At 42.3% G+C, this 22,564-nt stretch overlaps 1 protein-coding gene across 1 annotated transcript in view; it reads right to left on the reverse strand.

Moving 5' to 3' along the window:
* Positions 1-268: 268 nt before the first annotated feature.
* Positions 269-22,564, reverse strand: part of EXT1 (exostosin glycosyltransferase 1) — a 259,226-nt gene continuing 236,930 nt past the window's right edge. Inside the window, exons 5-11 of the mRNA XM_034763508.1 lie at positions 20,828-20,960; positions 18,769-18,887; positions 17,944-18,039; positions 14,428-14,517; positions 9,955-10,115; positions 8,623-8,794; positions 269-5,421 (exon numbers count right to left, since the gene is read on the reverse strand). Of these exons, the coding sequence (XP_034619399.1) occupies positions 5,236-5,421; positions 8,623-8,794; positions 9,955-10,115; positions 14,428-14,517; positions 17,944-18,039; positions 18,769-18,887; positions 20,828-20,960 (957 nt within the window). The 3' untranslated portion in view covers positions 269-5,235. The remainder of the gene's footprint in view (positions 5,422-8,622; positions 8,795-9,954; positions 10,116-14,427; positions 14,518-17,943; positions 18,040-18,768; positions 18,888-20,827; positions 20,961-22,564) is intronic.

Consider the following 22,564-nt stretch of genomic DNA (forward strand, 5'->3'; position numbering starts at 1 on the left):
TGGAAAACAAATCCATCCTTTCTTTGCTGTAAGAGAATGCTTGATTTGGGGATTTAACAAATAGATTTCGATCAAAAAAGGTATTATAACGACAACCACATACTATTCTTTTGTTTTGGGTAGGGGAGACAGACACAAGTACGTTGCATTTTAGGTAGGGGAAAGAGTGGGTTTTGTTTTTAAGGACACAAAATCTATGTACAGCTGAATATAAGCTGGTACAATTGTTTCATTGTCAAATGATCACTTCCATTTTTGACATAAAATGTTTTTTTTTTTTGGAAAAGACCTATTTTAAAAGAGGGCTCATTGGTGAAAGATTAATTTCTTTGTCAAACCTGACTCTAAAAAGAAATTGAAATCTCAACTTGATCAAATCCATGGTGGATTCAAATGGAAAGGTAGATCAAAGTGCTCGATAGCTGCACATCATGATGAAATCGTTGCACAGCTTAAACATTCACATTTAGAAAAAGTTGTGGTAATAATTAGAGTTTTTCAAAAATGGAAGGATAGCAAATGAGATCTCACCCAGCCCCAAGGCGCTGGGGAGGGAGCCAGACATTTTCTAATCCTGGAAGTTTGCCCCTACTTTTGTGACTCGTTTTTCTCATTATGAAACCCTCCTCCAGCAATGGGTCTCATTCAAACAACAACCAAGCAGGGATTCTTTTTTAATAAATTAAATTAAAAATTCATTACTTCTCCCAACCCCTGATCCCTGTTTTTATTCTGTTTTAATGGCATGGATCTATTCACATACATCCAAGTCACCCCAGATGAAATTAAGGTTGGTAACCTTTACTAAAGGCCACATGCTTAACACTCCTTCAAGTCAGCAGGCATTCAAGTACCTGTAACGTAAAGGTTAACAAACAAACCTAGAACAGAAAAACCAAGAGAGGAAAGCAACAAGGAGAGACTTTTGCTTGAGCACCATTTGAATTAAGACAAAAATAAACACTGACACATTCATAGGACATGATAAAGGAGGATTTTGTTTGCTACAGAAACTGCACAGCCCTGTATGGCATAGTGACATGTGAGGGTGTGAAACATGCTTAGCATCCTTCAGGAGCACTGGCTGATAAAAATTTTCACTGTGGCTAATGCATAAAGTTCTAAACTGGATCTGCATCCAACTCTCAAAACTTAGCAAGGAACTGAATCGCCACACATGGGCAGAGAGATCTATGGCCATTAGCAAGGTTGGCAGTGAGATGCATTCTTTGCTAGAGAGATGGCTATGCCTTGGTAACATGTTATACAGAAAAGTGTCTCATACCTATCCGAAACCGTTCTCAAGTTCAGCTTTTTATAGTTGCTTCTTTAAGTAGTGATTTGTAAACAGAAAGAGCCTTGAACAATATTCAGATTTAGCCCCCTTACTCTTTTTCCACCCATGGAAACGACATATAAAAAGAATGTTGAAGAGATGCTGTCAAAGAGTTTTAGCCCAAGATTTCAACTGCTGCCCTTTAAAAATGGATAATACCCACTGCCCTTTCTTCAGAACCCATCCTACTCTGCCAAGAAAGCATATTACATAAAATAGGGGGGAGGTCTAGCTCAGTGGTTTGAGCATTGGCCTGCTAAACCCAGGGTTGTGAGTTCAATCCTTGAGGGGGCCACCTAGGGATCTGGGGCAAAATCAGTACTTGGTCCTGCTGGTGAAGGCAGGGGACTGGACTCGATGACCTTTTGGGGTCCCTTACAGCCCTATGAGATAGGTATATCTCCATATTAAAAAAAGAAAAGAAAAGCAGAACTCTGGGCATTATTTTTATATAATGAACTAGCCCCCGCAACCTTCAGGCACTTCTCCTGCTGGCTAGAGGCCCGTTACCTAGCTCCCAGAACGAGCTGCTGAAACAGCCATGTGCTTGTCCACAAACAAGACAAACAAACCAGGAGCTGTGCTGGGTTTGTCCACTACTTTGAATGACAGGACAAAATGTTCACAAATGGGTGCCTTGAAGATAGGCCATATTTTAGCACCTAAATAAGAGGCCTCAAGAAAGGAGACCCAATGGGAGCAGTTGGGTGATCAGCACTTTTGAAAATCAGGCCAACAGAGTTTAGTTTCTTGCTCCCTAATTGGCAACTGCAAAAATTAGAGTAAGGAAAATTCAAAAGACCTTGGCAGTGTCCTTTATGGGGTTTGGCTCAGACTTAAATAACACAGCCAGGAACTTGAGAACTCTGCCCCTAACTCACTGTATTGTACTTGGTTATTGCGGTTCATATGGAAAGAAAGCCACCGGTTGGAATATCCCGACAGGAGATCATGTACTAACAAACAGTAATAGTATTGTGCACTTCTATATCTTACTGATGAGGAGCTTATATGTTTTGCTACAAACATTAATTAAATTAATCACCCCTCCAGGAGATAGACATTACTATGTCAATTTTACAGCAGGCTAAACTGAGGCACACAGTGATTAAGTGATTTGACCAAAGCCACATGCGGAATCAGTGGCTGAGTTAGGAATAGAACCCAGTAACTCTGACCCAACCACCTTCAGTCGTTCTCTGGCTTCGAGAGCATGCTCTCTCCATCCCCTGTATCAACTGTCTAGACCAGGTGTTCTCACAACAATTTTTTTGATGGCCTCAGAGTGTGGCCACCAACTCTTGCTGATACCTGCTCTGACAATTTTTCCTAAAATATTTAATTAACTTTAGGAAAAAACAAATAAATATGTACATATACATGTCCAAATCATTGTAATTTATTTGTGTTGGGTTTTTTTTTTGCAGATAAAAATAACGTACAGTTGTCTCTATTCTTTGCTGGATCTAAACAGAATTGAAACACTAATAAGGTGCTTTGCACGTTCTTGTCTTTTGTTGTTGTTTTTAAAAGAGTTGCTGGCTAGTAAGTCTGCTGCAGTGAAAAGTGATGCTAGCATATTAATATCACTTTGCACAGCCTCCCCAGCTAGCTGCTAAGTCTGCTGTGAAAAGTGATATTAACAAACATACAAGTATCACTTTTCACAGCAGACTTACTCAGCACCAGCAAGCCAGGGGCCAAAGTAAACCCTGGATGGGGAGGTGGATAGGGAGGCAAGTGGGCCAGGGCAATAAGGGGAATGGGTGGGGGTGGCTGGCAGAGGCAACAGGGCCAGGGGCAATAAGGGGAATGGGTGGGGGGCTGGCAGAGGCAGCAGGGGCCAGGGATAATGGGGGTTGGGGGGTGAGCCCAGGGCTGAAGCCTACTGCTGCACAGCCAAGGGCCAGGGCTGGAACCTGCTGTGGCACAGCTTGGGAGATAGAGCTTTGTGCCCTGCACCTGGGGAACAGGGCCTGGACCACAGGGCGGAGATGAAGCCTCACGCTTGGAGCATGCTGCTCACCACCCCAAGGCTGAAGCCTGATCTCACTGTCCCCACAGAAAGGTGGGGAACTCACTGGCTGCCTGCTCCTCCAGCGTTTGTGTCCCCAGAGAGGAACAAGGCCCAGCCCCTGCTGGTGGCTCCATGGGAAGGGCCGCTGCTTTCCCCCCCTCTCCTCCAATCACCACCCAGGAGTGTGGCCACAAGAAAAGTCCCTGGTGGCCACATTTGAGAAACACTGGTCTAGACACAAAGGAATGAGGTAAGGAATGCTCTGCAGTGGTTTTATCTGGGGCCAAAGTCACACCTTCTTGCTGTTATTTTAACACACTTTTTTGAGCGTGATTATTGTTATCAAATACCCAGAGACATCTCACGGAAATATGTGACAGTTAAAACAATTGATAAAAGTGCTTATTTATCCAATAGATTGTAATCGCTTCTTTTTAGCTTAAATCAGTGTTTTTATTTTATTCCCACAATTTAAACATATACGTAACTAGTTCACACTATGGCATAAATAACGGAAATGTTTCTGTTTGAAATGAGAAAACCATTTGTGAGTTATAAGGAGAACAGAAAAGCACCTGGAACTACCAGATCTATCTTTGGGCCAGATTCTGCCTTGAGTTACTGTGGGTTAAATCTGTAGTAACTACTGCCACTGATAGACATACTCCATACCAACAGAACTCCAAGATGGAATCTGGCTACTTGCTTTCACTCTTACAACTACAAAGTACCTAGACTGATTTGATTTTCCTCAATACAACTGGTTTCAGGCAAAGTCCTTATAAGTCAAGCTCTTCCTCCCATCCCCCTTCAAAACAAGGGGATTAAAATGGGAATGTTGATAGACCCTTAACTATTGTGACATAAATAATGCCACCATGATACATATTCCCATGTGCACAAGAAGAGCAACTCATGCAAACTGTAGCTTACCCATCATTGTAGCTATAGCTGCTATATTTTCCTCCACTCATAACAGGTATATAATAAAACAGAACTTCCAAACTCCTGCCACACCCTGATGAGAGAAGTCAGGATGATTTCTTATGATTCATTCATAACTCGAATATAACCACCACCAATAAAAGGCATTGGATTCCTCCTCTTTGACTTTCATCCTATCTGTTTTGTTCTTTGTGCAAACCAGACAATTGACTAATATTTCCTAGGCATCAATCTTTTCTCCCCATTTAAAAAAATAGGGTTTAATTGTCTTTGTTCCCTAAACAGAAGGATCTTAACTATGCTTCACTAAATGGACATTCTTCAGCTTTCCCTCTGTGCAATAGAATGGTTGATACATTTAATGTCATTGACTTGAGCAGTGAAAGAGAAAATTAAAAAACTAAAACCAAAAAAGGCATTAAGTGAAACAATGTTTAATTTCTGTCTTGTTTGTGCTTGATTTTTTTTAAACTGCTGCATTTTCTACCTGTGAGAGCTGAACTTTTAATTTTGCAATTTTCACTCAGTTTTCCCTGCAATGATATTAAAATGCTTGTAAGAAAGCAATGGCAGCTTCACATGTTTGTAAGAAAGGAATGGCAACTTGGAAATATTCACACCCAACACCATTTTGATTAAAGAAAGAACTCTGTTTTTAATAGTTGTGGGTTTTTTTGATCATTAAAAAAGTTTTAACCTGCATAGCAATCATTTCAAAAATAATTATTTAATGTTCCATAATGAAACTGTACACAACCTAGTCTTGAACGACAGAAGCCTGGAGGTGGTTTGAAGCAGTCCAGCACAATGATTCCTTGGAGCCACACAACTCTGCTTTCCACTTGCATGTGTTTTTGTCCTCGTTACAGTCTGGCTCCAAGTGTCCGTGGATCTGCACTGGGCATGGAGAACAGTTCAGGCCCCTCAGCAGGGCTCCTCAAAGTCGTTCAATGTCTCGATATTTCTTCCTCAGGATGGAGACCTGATCTTTAAAGAGGACAGGGTCAAGCCTCATCTGAGAATGGATCAGCGGCATATAGCCAAACCAGCTGGCGAAAGTGTTCATGCAGCTCTGCCGCTGGGCAAAATGATCTGGGTCAGCCCAGCGGGAAGCCCTGGAAGTCTGAATGGAGAGAAAGGAAATGCTAAGTCATCGTGTCAACAACACTCTGTAAATGGCAGGAGACAAGAGGTTATCAAGGCTGTGCTGTGAGGTGATCCCAGCACCTCATCACCTGGCTCTAAAACCTCAACATAGGCTGAAATTTGGTAAGAAATACATATTTGGTACACCTCTACCCCCATAGAACGCTGTCCTCGGGAGCCAAAAAATCTTACCACACTATAGGTGAAACCGCGTTATAGCGAACTTGCTTTGATCCGCCGGAGTGCGCAGCCCCGCCTCCTCGGAGGGCTGCTTCACCGCGTTATATCCGAATTCGTGTTATATCAGGTCGCGTTATATTGGGGTAGAGGTGTAGCTATAGTTCAAGCCACGTGGATCAAATTCTGACCTTAGTAACAGCTGGACAATATTCTTACTTATTATTTGTATTATAGTGGCGCCTAGGAGCCAGAGTCATGGACTGGGACCCATTGTGCCAGGCGCTGTACAAACCAAAGAGAAAGACAGTCTCTGCCCCAAGGGGCTTACAGTCTAAGTGTAAGGCAAGAGACAACAGATGGAGACAGACAGATGGGGGAGTACAAGGAAATAATGAAACAATATTGGTCAACATGATAAGCAGTGCATGCCTTTGCCTTTGTGACTGTTAAAAGTCTTTTGGTTTATGATGATCATTAGGCTTGTTTAGAACAGAAATATCTCGGGATAAATCCCCAGAAATACATCAAAGCATTACTCTAGAATCTCTCTATTTCAACCCAATTCCCAGATTATTTTTGATAGCGGGCAATAAAACATTACTCCCCCGCAAAAGGCCAAGCCATTGGGGGTGCAAATGTCAGAGCTAATTGTGCAACCCTCAAGCTATATTCTAACACACGTCATCAGTGGGCACCCATGGCAGCTTGACTAGCCAGAGTGCTCACGTAAGAGCTTCAAAATGGCCCCCAAACTAACGGCTCAGGTGCCGTTGACCTATGGACCTATAGACTGAGGCCTATGAGAGTTGGAGGAAGCCATAAAATGCCTAATTCCTGAAGTTGACGTTGGAGTCAATTTCAGTGGAGAATGTTGAGCAGCTCACAGGACTGAGCCGTAAGAGATGAACACTGTAACACCATTATAGTTTGTCAGGTCAAAAATTCATTTTGAGGGCCCAGTCCTGCATCCCTTATGCATGAGTAATTCCACTGAGTTCGTGAGTCCAGTGGAACTTCTTAATGCAAAAACTCACTCAGGTGTGTAAGTGTCAGCATGATCAGGGCTGTAGAATATTGTCTACAAATAAATGGCACTGCAGGTGCACAGACAGCACAGCACGGTGGATGGAGCCAGCACAATACACTTCGATAGAGAAGTAGAGAAAATAAACTGGAATCACAGAAGTGATTACATCCCATCAGGTCATGCTAATAATAGAGCACTTTTCAAAATTAGTATGAAAGCCACATTTCGTATATACCTAAAATACTAACAACCTTATTTTCAGAGGTTCTGATCATCCACAACTCCCATTAAGGTCCATAGCAGCTATAGGTACTCAGCACCTCTGAAAAATCAGGCCCTAAAAGCTTTGAAGGAGTTGTTATTCTCTATTTGGAAAATAATGCACCTCACTGTATGTAGGAACCCACTCAATCCAAAACAATTCTTCGAAACAACAGACTGTAAGTGCTCAGAAAGTGCCATTAAAATCGATTTTGTGCCATCTCTCATATGTTTGCATGACACTTTACTTTTGTTTGTACTGCAATTTTTTTTTTTAAACAGCGGAAACTCAAGGTGTGTTCATTAAATGTTAAAACAGTGATAGAGTCAGGGAAACTGGCCAGTTTAACTCGAACAGTAGATTATAATGTGTACTAATCCCAGACACTTGATTATATGTAATCACAACAGGGCAGGCTAGGAAAAGTGTGCTGGAGGATTATAGAAGACAGCCAGCCATTAGCATTGAATTTCCATATGACTATTAATTGGTGTCACAACCTTAAGGTTCTGTTATGTTAATTTTTTATTTGTCTTTTCAAGGGATTATGAACATGGACCATTCAGTTTGTTTTAGGAAGACAACTGTAGTTCATTTTTCACTTACATCACCATCTCCTGCAAAGACAAGCCTGTGTATAGTGTGAACTGAAGAGCCAAAGTACAGCTCTGTGGATAGCAGAAGGTACCTTTTGAATGGTGCAGATGGAGGCATTTTGGCCATGTCAGGCCCTCTTCTGGGTGCTTCAGTGAGCACACCAACCAGTGGTATCTATGGCACCAGAGCACTGAATTGTTAGTACTATCAATTGGAGCCATGGTTATGCCCTCATCCAACTCCCGTCTTTCTCTTTGGTGTGCAATACTGGTCTCCTTTCTTCCCTCCAAAACAGTAGCAGCATTGGCCATGTGCTGCCTCCTGCACAGATATGCTGGGGGCGCTCTGTGTCCTCTACTCCCACTACTCACTTATGCAAGGCAAGAACACTAGAACGCCATGCTTGCAAAGTTTCCGTGTTATAAAAGGTATTCTTTTCGGGGGGCAGGATCCTTAATTAGTAGCTGGAAAAGGCAAATCTGCTCACTATGAAAACTAATTTTAAAATAAATAATTCGCCTAGGAACTACAGAGGCTATTGATCATATTGTGTCAGCAGCGAGACACATATAACAGCATGTGGATGGTTCTTCCTTATCTCCTTAACGAAGCAACTTGAAATAAACATTTGAAAATAACAAATTACATCTGTTGTGACCCAGTTTAAGAACACTGCTCCAGTCACACTGAGAATGTGATATTATTTTTAAATAGCACAGTACATTACATTCATTAATAATCATTAAAAAACATTTTTTTTTTAGAACGGCACAATAGGCTTGCATTAGAAAATTCTCTTAACTGAAATTCAGCTGTAATGGAATCCATTACATGAGTTTAACATCACCATGAATAAATAAAACAATATGGGAAAGTGAGGGAGAGGACGTTGCATTCCACAGGCAGATATTTACCATCTCTATTGTTGGACTTTCCTTCGGTGATTAAAAATGTTCCCAGATTCATTTATGATTTTATCAAACAAGGAATCATGAAAAATTGAGCAGAATTTCATTCAGCCCAGAGGTCTCCTACAAAACATGTCTGGTCTGGAAGCGAAAAATGATTTTACCAAGACGACTCAACAGATCAAACATGCTCTAGTCACGTACCTGCCCCATCATGGTCTCCTTATACTGTTTTTTCTGTGTTACTTTGATTGGAGGCAGTTTTGTCACAGCGGACACCAAAAAATTCATTAGAATGTCCTCACAATTGGCCAGTTGGTCCACCATATTCTTCAGGCTGGCAGGCAGGTAATGAGTGTACAGGTAGTGATAATATCTAGAAAGCCAACAACAGGGGCATTAATGAAAGTCTTTGCCTTACTGGGGCTTATGGATGCCACAGGATTTCAATCCCAGTTGAGGCCCTAACTCACTGTGTGCCCATAGGCACATCATGGGACCTTTGTTGCCTCATCCATCAAACCAGAAAAGTGGGGAGGAAAAAGCCGGATGATACGATGAACTAAGCTATTAGGGATACAAAAATTAAAAACTCCACTGGGCCTTTCACAATTAGTGGGAGAGAAATAGGGTTGACTTTAAATCTTAAGCAAGATAATGCAAGACTAGAATTCGGACTAGCCCACGTGCATTGTCGTAGCCAATGTGAGTAACTGTAAGGAAGAGCATGTGGAAGCAAGAAAATTTAGCAGATGTGATTGGAGAGAAAATGGAATGTGGCCAAATAAGGCCTTCACAACTGCAGTTCAGATGATTCTGTTGTGGACCTAAATAAATCTAGATCCCTCTTTAACCGGTGCCTACTTCCTCCTCTGTGGGGAATGGATCAGATACAGCAGTATAATTTGACTTTATTAAAGGCTAAGAGAGGCCTCCTATCTACCCCTGCTCTACTGAAGTGGTAATAATGTGAATTCTTGCCACTATACGGTGCCTGAACTGCAAGGGGTCACTGCACTAAAGATTCAAGGGTGGCTGGAAGAGTTAGCAGGTCTACTGGCCAGGACAGTCAGCTACCACAAACCCATAGTCAGTCTGGCACCAACCTTCACTCCTCTGCACTACAGGCCACTTGGCCCAGGAGTTTAATAAATTTGGGGCTTCTTTGAAGTGCATAATTCCTGGTGTTAAAAAGAGCAGCTAGACTGCCTCAAAATACAAGTGACTTCAAAAGAGATCCAGGGAACACAGTTGTTATTATTACCAGATCCCCAGAGCCAAACTGGGAATTTAAATCATTACCCTATAAACAGAGGAGAGCTTCATCTATTCTCTACCTACGTTTCCAATAGGATTCCCCCCCCCCCTTTTTTTTTTTGAAGGGGAGACAAGAGTTCCTTTTTTGGGGACAGGGAATGATAAGATTTTCATTCCTTCTTTCAGTCAGGAACAAATTTATTCACCACCTTTAATAAAATAAATAAATAAAAATAAAATAAGAATAAGAATAAAGACAAAGATGCTTTGGTTTCTTACTTGTGGTAAATAGCAGCTCCTGTCAATACCATGGAATAGTCATTAGTCCATTTGGATGTATAGCCCCATCTCTCCTTAGTATTATCCCAAAAGTGACTGCGAGCAGGGTACCCTACAATCCTCTCCGGAAAACTCTGCCATACTGTAAAGGCAAAATCCACCTGCAGGCAAAGACACATGCCCAATGAATAATCAAACTGTTTCAGTAATTGTCAACAAAACAAAATATTATCTTGCCACTAATTCATAATTCAAAATCTTGGAACTGTTGCAAAACATTAATTCGGTGTATTCATCAGTAAATTAAAGCGATTGCTTGACATTTTGCCCTATAATTATGCACATTTTAATTTTTTCTGTTAAAGGAAGTCTTGAGCACTGCAGCATTACATTAACATTTTGCAGATATGCCCTTTACAATTCAAACCTTTTCAAACAGAATCGTATACGTGTGTGCATTTATACTTCTATGCCAGGGATGGTCAAACTTACTGACCCTCCGAGCCGCATACGACTATCTTCAGAAGTTCGAGAGCTGGAGTGCCACTGCCAGGGCTCAGGGCTTCAGCCCTGCCACAAGGTGTTGGGGCTAGGGGCTTCTGCCCTGCAGAGCTGGGGGGTCTCGGGGCTTCAGACCCGTGGGAGGCATCTGCTGGGGCTCGGGGCTTCAGCCCCACTCCCGCTGAAGCCCCAAGACCCCCTTCCCTGCTGCCGTAAGTGCTGGAACTAGGAGTTGAAGTGGTTTCAATTATATACAGGGTTTACAGTTTGGTTTAATGACTCTCAGCACCCCCACTATAAAAATTATTCCAGCACCCCTGCCTGCTGGGCAGAAGCTCCTAGCCCCACCACGCCGCTGCAGGGCAGAAGCCCCGAGTTCCCCCAAACAATCTGGTAGGCCGAGACTGGAGAGGGCATGGAGGGCTTCAAGAGCCGCACTTCAACTGTAAAAGAGCCGCATGCAGCTCATTAGCCACAGCTTGGCCACCCTGTTCTATGCCATTGCACATCCCCTCATCTGCACCTTTAAGCATCTCAACTATACTCTGTGGACGAATTCAATGTTATTAACCCGAAGCATTTTAAAATCATACGTCAGGTCCTCCAAAAACAATGAGATTCACTCAAAAATCATGGGTTTTTTTTAAATAATAAATATGGGGTTCTATTTTCCTTCTAGTTTTTCTGCTTTTAGAATACACTTGGGTCATGTTTTTAAGTTTTTCTTTGCAGCCATGACGGGCAAAAACTTACTAAAAATAGATGAGATTCTCATGTAGTTAACATGACTCCAGGAACTGGGGCTTTCTGAAAAATACTTTATCAGCAGCCTCATGATAAAATTGTGAGAGCTGGCAACACTGCTAATTTCTCTTTAGCATTCCAGCCTCTGAGCACAAAAAAAAAAAAAGAAAAAAAATGGGTTGCAGGAGGTCAGGAAGCCCATCAAGAAGAAGAAGGGGAGCAAATGCCAACTATAAATACCCAGGCCAAAATCATGCAAACCTACTGAGAGCTACACCTCAGTTCCACACTAAAACCATTAATCCGCACTGATGCCTGAAGTTCAACCTAGACTCAGACAAAACTTTGCTCAAAAAACCTCTCAATGAACCTTTCAGCAAACATGACCAGAGTTTCAGGTTTGTGGTGTTAAGGAGTCACACATATTTCAGCTTTAATACAGTAACACTTCTGTTAGAACGGTTACATTTCCTTGTAATTATTGCCAGAGCTTTTTCATTTACAAATTAGTGAGTGAAAGAGAAGAGACACAAACATATTGGAACATGCAGTTAGAGGCATATTCTATTCTTTCATGTTATTTGAAGGAACTTGAACCAAATGGAAAGCCAATGCAGCTAAAGTTGTTAATTCTTGTGATAATGATTTGGATGAGATCTGAACTAACACATCAAAGTACTAAAGTTGATCTGAAGGACCTTTCCTGTAAAACCTGACATCTGTTTTCTTTAGATGAGTTTGAGAATCTCAGGTTAAGAAAAATAAGAATAAACCATCTATATCTACAAATCCCTACTACTACTAGTAACCCAGCTAATGTCCTCACTCATGTATTGTTTAAATATCTGTCCTTGTAATGGAAAGAAGCATTAAAACAAGCTGAGCTCCCTAGGAGAAGACGAGCCACAGTTTAGCCCCTTAAAACACTCCTTGTCCTAGATAATTTTAAGCAGCATTACCACTCAGCTGATCAGCAGGAAAAGCAACCATCACTTCAATCCCCGTATCATTTCCAACCTATACTGATTTCTAATTGCTTCCCATATAAATATCCCTCCAAGCAGCACTTTTGGGCTGCTACCCGTGGAAATGAAAACAATAGCAATTAGGCTTCATTTCATTATGAATGAAAAACCTTTATTAACACTAGAGCAAAGAGTGGAAAACGTGTCTGGTGAATATTCATTCACACTTGAAATGTCAGCTTGACCGTGCTTGTGAATTTTTTGTTTGCTTTCCCTAGGATGAACGCTTGGGAAACGTGGATTTTAAGAACAAATGTTAGCTGAAAGGGAATTCTGAACTCAACAATTCAACTACGTTTGAAATGCAGTTTAGATTTATTTACATAAGCCATCCAATCAGGGAACAGAAGCAATATCAAGGCCCCGATCCTGAAAAGAAAACCATGCAGTAAACTCCTGCCCCCACGTGCAGTCCCATTGAAGTGAATGGTTTTCTACCTAGGCTCAGTGGCCTACCCACATATTTCCCATTGCAGGACAGGGGCCCAACTGACGTATGACGCTAACACACACAGACACACACATTATTTTGAATACACCTCTACCCCGATATAACACGACCCGATATAACACGAAATAGGATATAACGCGGTAAAGCAGTGCTCCGGGGGGCGGGGCTGCGCACTCTGGCGGATCAAAGAAAGTTTGATATAACGCGGTTTCACCTATAATGTGGTAAGATTTTTTGGCTCCTGAGGACAGCGTTATATCGAGGTAGAGGTGTATTTGCAGCAAATTATTCAGAGCAGTGAAAATGCTGCAAAGAAATTAACAAATCGTTTCACAAAACAAGCAAACATTAAAATTCTGCCACATCTTTAACATAAAAAGGGGCCAAACTCAGTGAAAAACTGTTGCACATTATTTGCCTTGCGTAACCCAAAAAGGGTGCAATGACTAGGATTTCAACCACTAAAACGGGTGTGTGGTGGAGGGTAGTGACGGGAATAACAAAGTGGGCTGCTGGAGTACCTTAAAGGAGACTCTGGGTAAAATCCTGGCCCCAAACAAAATCAGAGTTTTGCCATTGACTTCAAAAGGGCTAGGATTTCACCTTGTCTTGAGTAACAATCTTGAGCCGCGGGCCAGTGCAAGGAGTCTTCCTTGGAGAACGCTGGACTTTGTCCATGTTATCTCACAGAGGCGGTGTTCTTCCCATTCTGGCAGGAATGGCCCAGGTGTGGCCTGAGGGCCAATGCTGCCCTCTTCTACAATACAGAGTGCAGCACATGGGGACTACAGTGGAGCTCCCCATGGATCAGCTGAATGCTGGGACTAGTAGTTCCACACTGGCAAGGTGACTCTCTGAGGTAAATTATGTGTAGTCTGAGGGCTTATAGCAAGCTGCCAATGCAGCACTCAGTCTGGCAAAACTTGGGCATCCCTACCTTAACGTAAGCCGTAATGGCATCATCTAAAGGGCTACAACTACTGACAATAGTAAGAGCAGCACTGTGAGGGAAAGTGGGGAGAAAGAAATGGTTCTGGATGTGATGAAGGAAGGGGAAAAGAAAAGAAGACTGAAAAGAAAATCAAGTCTCCAAGATTTTCAATAGCCACCATTAATAATGTATTTCCGATACATTGTACTTCTATATAAACAGTCATTAGTCTCCTCTGTGGTTTTCAGGACAAGCTTCTAGAAATCAATACTCATCCCAGTTGTAAAAATTGGTTTTCTACAAAAACTTTCCTTTCTCTGCTTTTTTTTTTTTTAGTGCAATCTTGCTCCGGGCACAAATGCCGGAATGTCTCAACCATCATGTATCTCCAGCTCTACGGTACAGTGATACAGTTAGCGCATGTGTGTAGGAGAAAAATCAAAACACTTGTAGGCAGAAATACTGTCTTTGAAGCAGAAATAATGTCCCACCGTTGAAGCTAATGTGTAGGAAAGGGAGGAACCACGATCGGCACAGTGGAAATATAATGCTAAAACAGACTGCTGTTAGCTGTCCACACCCGCCTATGTTACTAAAATGATAAAGAAGGGAAGAACCACATGCTAACGATGCCAATTAACCATGAAAAAATCCTCTCCCGCTGGCAGGTGGCGGCAAGATTTTTGAGACAAATGTAATACATTAAACCGAGGGTGTGAGCAGGAAATATTATAAGACACACGCTCTGGCAAACAGGTCGTAAGAAGAAGGGTGGGCACCGGGCTGGAAAGCCGCAGAGATTTCAAGAGGATGGGTCTTACCTCGGTGGTTGAAAGCACGGTGTCCTCGTCAAGGCTTAGCACAGCATCTGTGACTATGTTGTCATAAGGTAGGAAGCGACTGCTCATAACCTGTGGGTTTCAGAAAGAGAGGGGAGGGGGAAATCACTTGAGACACTCATTTCCAAGAGAAGGGGAAAATAACCCTTCTGCATATTCTATTTTATTCTTCATTCTTATTTCATCCGTGGCACATCGTACATCTTTATCTGATAGGAAGGATTTCTCAGCTCAAGGGTGAAAGGCTGTCATTTTCCATCAGCCCAGCAGTCAGCTTATACCTTGTACCTGAGGAATTAATTTCTGAGCAGATCTGTCTCTCTTGAGCAGGCTGCCTTCCTCCAAAACCCAAACTGTAACTGCATCTGCTGAGAATTAGACAGATGTAGGGTTCTTCATGGCTGACACCTGTCTGGCAGTTAGAGTTGTTCCTCACCTCCCCCTCTGTCACCGCCACCCCCCACCCCACTGTGTGAGAGTAATATAATATTAAGTGCTCAGAGAGACCTTGCACCTTTGACAGGGCCATTCTGTTGGCAAGCTAATGACCCCAATTTGCATCCCAGGCCTTGTCTACACACGCAAGTTGTACTGATTTAACTGTATAGTTATAGTATAGTTGAAATGGTACGGCCTTCCATGTGTGGACGCAATTATAATGGTATAAAAGTGTTTATACAGGTATAGCTATTCCTGTATGGGAAGGAGAGAATAAGCTATAGAGGTAACAAGGCATTTTTATACAGGTATAACTGCATCCACAGAAGGCATTATACTGGTATAAAATTGGTGTGTAGACCACATTTTTTATGCTAACCTGGGATATGTCTCAGTGTAATGGGAACTAGATGCGAGATGGGGGAAAAAGAAGATGACAATAAAAAAGGGGAATCTATTTAGGTAATTTTTGGTCTGCATTACCAATGGGATCAAAGCTTTTTTTGAGAACTGAAAAATGGATATAAGAACACTACACACGCATTCTTTCCCCCCGCCCCCTCCTTTTCCAGCCTGTAGGAACAATTGCTTGATTAGTTTATAGAGTGTGTGTGTGTGTGTGTGTGTGTGTGTGTGTGTAAGAGAGAGAGAGAGAGAGAGAGAGTATTGTATGTGCCTAACTCTAACAGATACCCGTGGGGCCTATCTCTTTATTATACTTTGGCAACACTTGTACAGCTTGTCATGCCAATAAAGCATTATTGAATCGCACTGTGTGTGAAGAAATCATTGAATGAAAACTAAGATGAAGAGATGAGTTTTGCAATTAGCTCTGAAAACACATAGTGAGCTCATGTGGAAGTGAGTTCCACAGTCCTGGGCTAGTTCCTGTGAAAGCTCGGTCTTCTACACAACTGTCATTGTTCTGGTGGAACTTAGCTGTCATGTGAGGTCATGACTGTGGAGGAAGGGACTGTCTGGTAGGTAGTCATAGTTATTCCTGTGGAGGGATACCAATAACAGAACTGAGTTCAAACTTGGCTCTGTGTTCAATGGAAAACCAGTACAGAAAGTAAAAGAGATAAGATTGGTTTCCATAGAGGATTTCTAATTGGCACTAATATATGAAGAAAAATAATTCAGTGAGGAGGGGGGAAAATAATCCCATGCAATTAAACACTTACACTGTTCTTATAGTGAAAGAATAGAAGTAGAAGTCAGGAAATCAGAGTTCTGTTCCTGCCTCCTTTACACACCTACTATGTGAGCATGGGCTAGCCATTAATTTTTATCTGTATCCAAGTTGTGCCAGTTGTAAAATGGGTGCAATAATGTATCTCTGGCCTGGTCTCCACTAAGCCCCCACTTCGGACTAAGGTACGCAAATTCAGCTACGTTAATAACGTAGCTGAATTCGAAGTACCTTAGTCCGAACTTACCGCGGGTCCAGACGCAGCAGGAAGGCTCCCCCGTCGATGCCGCGTACTCCTCTCGGCGAGCTGGAGTACCGGCGTTGACGGCGAGCACTTCCGGGATCGATCTGGGATCGATTGCCTGCCGCCGGACCCTCCGGTAAGTGAAGACGTACCCTCTGTTTCACAGTAGTGTTATGAGGCTTGAAGTGTTTTGGGATCCTTGGATGGAAGGCCCTAGAGAAATGCCAACTATGAAAAGTAAGTCCTTTGTTAGATCTTTGGAGTACACTGAGCAGCTCAGCAAGACTTGTGAAAACAAACAGCTTTGCTGTTTCAAAAGCCATTTGGTACGTGATGTGATATTAGAAAAGAGAGACTGTCCACCATAAACACTCCTTTGGGAACTCAGGAGATAGGTTTGTAAATTAAACAGCTTCTTCATATACTTAGAATTGGCCCAGGTAGTCTCCCCATACCCCGCCTCCCAGTCCCAGGCAATTCACAAAGTATGAAAATAGAGGGGAAAAAAGCCCATAATGTTCGCAATGCTTAAAAATCCCCAAGCAGCAGCAGCAGCCTCTCTTAGCCATGCAGCAATTCTCTTGACCCTGTTTACATGTCCAGTGACTAATGCAGAACTATTAGCTGTCAGCTTAGCGGTGCCCTGACTTTCCTCTTGTTAAGCCTACTGGGGAAAAGAGCGAAGACAAGGTGTAAAAATTCACAATAGGATTTTACAGCCAAAGCAGCTAAAACATCACACTGTGAATTCAGGGGGAGAGAAAGATGATAAAAATCACAGACTGGCCCAACTCAGATGCCTCAGCTCTGACTTCCAGCATTGGCATTAGAGAGAGATGATGAAGAATGGGCCTGATTCTCTACTCCATGCCAATGCACTGGGTCTATCATTGGCACGAGTGCAAAGCAGGCAAAAAATGCCACTATTCTCACTTGGTAGCATTTTACCCCCACTTTGCACTTGAGCCAATGACTACGCACAGGGGAGGGCAACAGCGTACCTGGCCCAATGGCAGAATTTTTTCTCTCCCCCTTTGCTGTCTTCTCTTGACCAGTCAACTGTGTTTGGATCCCACTGGGTTCCCAGGCTGTGCATATCTCCCCACCTCTCCTTGTGAGCACCTTAATGTCCTTGCTGACAGCTATACAAGCAATAAAAGCAGCTCTTTCTCACAAGCCGGTGGAGAACACACTTGCCAATTTCGCTGGAAGCCTAATTTCCAAATCTGAACACAGATGAAGAGTCCTCAAATCCTGCATCAGAACACTCAGACTAGCATTTGGGTGCATTATTAATTTAATGCTCCTGCCTGCTCACAGGCATGCAAGATTAGCACCTCCTCTCTAGGTGGCCACAACTGAAAATTGGGTCCTTATGCCACTCTCAGACTCGCAGTATTGATTGCCCCCTTGATCAATAGCTGACATGTGATGAAAGGACAAACTTCATACACTGAACCTTCATTAGAACAATGAGTCTACAATCACATTGGTACAAAAGGCAGAGGTAAAAGAAGGGGCATCGTCCACCTGGTCACCATCAAACATTTGCCAGCTGGAGAAGTAAGTACCCAGTCCCACTGCACCATACTTGCAATCTTTGACCGTTTTTCTCTCCGCCTACCTTGCTCTCCCCTTCGATGACTATGACAGGCACAGGAGTGGCAGGCCAGCGGTGTTTGGCTGGGAGGGGTTTATCACAATTCCATAAAACAATGATCTGAAAGGAAGATTGACCTTCGGTGTTAGACACACATGGGTACATTTACGTCTGTGGAGTTCAAGCCTGGAGGACCCTGAGCACCAAATGGATTCAGTTTAGGAGTTTCAAAAAAGGTGACACGATCAAATTAATATCCAGTTGGCATAAAAATAACTTCCCCCAGCTACTCACCCACCCTGACAATAAATTCTACATCCCCTAAGTCAAATACCATCTGAACAGAAAACCAGAGAGTCTCTAGCCTTATTCAGGAGGGTGTCACTGGTTTATTTGGGCACTTGATAAAGTCTAAAGCTCTCATGGACTCTTCAAAGTAGAGGGCAGTCCTACTGCCTTCTTGAGATAGTATCACCAGGCAGTGAGAAATCCAAATGCTGCTGAGATAAAGGGAGGTAAGGCAGTCAATAGACCTATTGACCCTTTTGTTATTTATATCATACATATGCCCTACTTGTAAAGCACAGCTGTTATTTTACCTCTCTTCCCAAAATAAATCAGAGTTGTGATCATCTGTTTTCCACTTTTATTAAAGTTCAGAGTTTTTATTCCCCACACATGCTGGTTAAGGTTTCTGATTATAGCGATCTCAGAGACAATGAGGATCGAAGTTTAAAACAGGGAATTGGAAACGAGAAGGAGGAGTGACAAGACCTGAAGTCAGTGGGGTTTTTGTTTCTGTGATGGCTTTGGCTCAAAAATGATTGACCGTCAAACAGCAGGGCTCACCTGTGCACAGTACTGGGACTTGGCTACAGCAACCAGGAGTTTCAGCACAGGCTGAGATTGGGATACCAAGGGAGTTACTGCATGGATAACGGCAGTGAACTTGGAGGGGGGTTTGAGACCTGAAATGAAAAATGGATGCAAGTTGAATATAGACCAAGTTGCCTTGTGTAGTATAAATCAAAGAAGTCAGAGATGGAAAAAGACCATTTAAGAACAAAGGAAATGCCATGTTGGATCAGACTATCTCATCCAGTATCTTGTCACTACAGTACCAGGTGCTCCAGAAGAGGGTGCACTCCCCAGCTCTCTGAATGCTCTGTCCGTATTACAAGCTCTGCTTTAAGGTCGTTTCCTCGGATTCCCTCCTGGATGTCCTGCAATCTGGGTTTCTCCCCTTTTGCGCCATAGAAACTACCCTTGCCAAGTTCATCAGTTAAGTTCTCCTGGCCAAGTCTAAGGGCTTCTTCCCTCATCTTCATGCTTCCTGATTTCTCTGTTGCCACTGATACGACTAATCACCCCCTCCCCCTTGGACTTCCTGATAGATGCTGGCTTCTTGGTGCTCTCTTCCTGCCTCTCCAATAGTTCCGTCAACATCTCCAATGGTACTTCTTTCTCCCCTCTGTTTCAGCATCCCTCAGAGTCACATCCTTTGTCCTCTCCTTTTTCCTCTACATCCTACCCAAGGGCGACTTCATCCACACACAAAGCTTCAACGATCATCTCTGAGTTGATGACTAACTATTCTGCCTGCCCGTTGAGGAACAATCCCCCTCCATCCATACTTGAGAGTCTGCAAGTTTCAGTGAGATATGATTCCAGTCATCCTTCCACCAGCTCATATACTGGTGGCATATGGTAGATCCTACCTGCTTTTTCCCTTCACTACTGCTGCAAATACCATTCTCCTTTCACCTCACCCAGGCCCACAACCTTGGTGGCACGGTCATTTTTCTCCTCCCTAACTGGAAGTGTTGTTGAATCCTTTTAGTTCTTCTTCCACAACAACTCAACATCCAGATTTTCCTTTTACAATGTAACAGTGGTTCTTTGAGCGCGTGTCAGACCTATGCTGCTGGCACCAGAGTTGGAACCCTGGTAAGCAGTGACTGTTGAGGCTGCAGGCATGTTCCCTTGCAGAATTCAACATTCAGTCTTTGCCTAAAGGAGCCAGGGATTAAACTCTTCTCAGTTCCTGCCACTCAATCAGAACCCATACAAAGACTCTGAAGAAGTGAGGCTGGAGGGTGGATCTATACTGACTATCAACTCAGAGAATTATTTGCGAATAACTTCTGTTGTCTCTGAGTATTGTCAAGCAGAGCTAAGCAACGAATGCAAACCAGTGTTGCCATGAAGTTGCCAGCTACTGATCTGCAACATAATGATAACCAGAAAATGCTGGGAGGGCATGGATTTGTTACAATATTCTCTGTAGGCGGCAGCTATTAGAGGGGTAACATGATATCCTGTACTTATGCAGGTCAGTCAATGACATTCCATCCAGCAGGGGGCAGAGTTTTGGGGCAGTGGTTCTTATCCAGGGGTAGGTGTACCTCCTGGGGTACGCAGAGGTCTTCCAGGGGGTAATCAACTCATCTAGATATTTGCCTAGTTTTACAACAGGCCATGTAAAAAGCACTAGTGAAGTCAGTACAAACTAAAATTTCATAGACAATGACTTGTTTAGACTGCTGTATGTACTATACACTGAAAGGTAAGTACAATATTTATAGTCCAATTGATTTATTTTATAGGTATATGGTAAAATGAGAAAGTAAACAATTTTTCAGGAATAGGGGCTGTGATGCTTAAAAATCAGACATAAAAATAGAAAAGTATGTAGTTTTTAAGTGAGGTGAAACTTGGGGTACGCAAGACAAATTAGACTCCTGAAAGGGGTACAGTAGTCTGGAAAGGTTGAAAGCCACTGTTTTGGAGGACAAGATAAACAAGAATGCCATTAGATAGATATTTCTGGTGAGCCATTTACAACACACCATCCAGAAATCAACAATACCCCAATATGTGAGAGGTCCAGAAGCAAGGATTCACTCACCTAGATTAGCACAGTAGTAAGGAAAATCTCCCAGATATGAGGAATACTGTGGCAATACGAATAACCCTCCAGGATGTTTGTTCCATATTAAACTGTTACGTGATATGTGCTTAAATATTCTGTCCTGAATAATCTGGAAAATAAGAAAGGTAGTGATTTGTAAATAAATTGTAATGGCCATCGGTAGAATCTTCAGCAACTCTTGCAGACTGCAATCACTACACATTTTGTAAAAAGCAGCGAGACACAAATTACTTGGCATTCCTGTTTAATCTCTTTTAAAGACGACACCGAACCTATACACTTGCACACATTCTTGGCAGTTTGAGGCCTTGGATAACATTATTCAAACTATCTCATTAGTCTCTGCGGACATAGGGATCTTGCAATTCATTAGATTCTGCATTTAAAGTGAAATATTTTTCCATCTAAAATCACTTGTCAGTTGCAGGCCTGATTAGTTCATTCTAGAGTTTACCATCCATGACTTGCATAAAATAATTAGTCAAGAATGGAATTACAAAAGATGAGTGTTATTTTGAGATAAGGAAAACTTTAAATACACGAAGTCAGACTTCCAAGCCAAACAGGCTGGGTTGATATTTTCCCCTTTATTTTATAATTGAGTTATTATGTGACAAAGTGACTAATTACATCAGATCCCATACATATTTTACAGATAACTGTCCACCACGGGCGTGGTTCCAGAAGTTCCCATTTCATCCAACATGGAAAGAAATTTGGGCAACTACTAGAGAAAGCTTTTTGGAGCAGGGAAAAGATGTGTATCTTTGTAAGGGCCATTAGATGATCTAGTCTCCCTTACTGTGTAACACAGTCCATAGAATAACATTAACAGTGCTATATGTTTGCGATGATAAAACTAATTCTATATACTCAAGGTGTACGCACACAAAATTTGAAAGCAAAGACCACATGTGTAGGAAGAGCTACTGATTGAGTTAGTTGTAGAGGTAAGGAGTCTCCAAGGGCATGAGGGTAATGTGACATTAGGGTGATATAGCAGGCGAATGAAGACTGTCCCAAATGGTCATTTCCTAAAATTTGTGATTACATGGGAAATGCACAGGAACAATCTTAACGTCAAGCTAGCAGCATTTTCCATATGAGAATAGTGGACTCAAGACTGTGTCAGAGTTAGTTATGTTACACTATCAAGTGCATCTCTAGATATTTCTATTAATAGATGTAAAGTTACATGCTTCAGCCATGGGGTGTTTTGTGTGGGAAGGTGGGGGAAGGGTAGTGACTGCCTTGTCCCCTCCTTTAATTTATGCCACTGAATGTAACAAGAAACTAGAAAATGAAGAGAGAAACTAAAAAATGTGCATCTTCTACCATCTGATGAAGAACTAGATGGAACTAGCTCCTTTGGCCCCCCCGCTCTCCCCTCCCGGTTTTCTCAGAACTGATGCATAAACAGATAAGTAGTAGTCTGCAGCTTTAGATGATGAGTAGGTTTTCATAGACTGTACAATTTTCCACTGCTCTGGTAGCCGACAACGCTTCAGGGGAAACACACGGCTCACATTTGATGATCTTTCAATGTACACAGAGCAAAAAATAGTTTCATCTTGAAATAAACTTCTGATGTCATGCAACATATGCAACCTTTATTGCATGTGAGGCATACAAATCTCACTGATACTGTTACTCAGTAGGCTAGGAAGCCAACCTGTGGAATATATCACATTTAACAGATGGCAGATTAATTTA

Source organism: Trachemys scripta, chromosome 2 (genome assembly GCF_013100865.1).
Source record: "Trachemys scripta elegans isolate TJP31775 chromosome 2, CAS_Tse_1.0, whole genome shotgun sequence".
Lineage (NCBI taxonomy): Eukaryota > Metazoa > Chordata > Testudines > Emydidae > Trachemys > Trachemys scripta.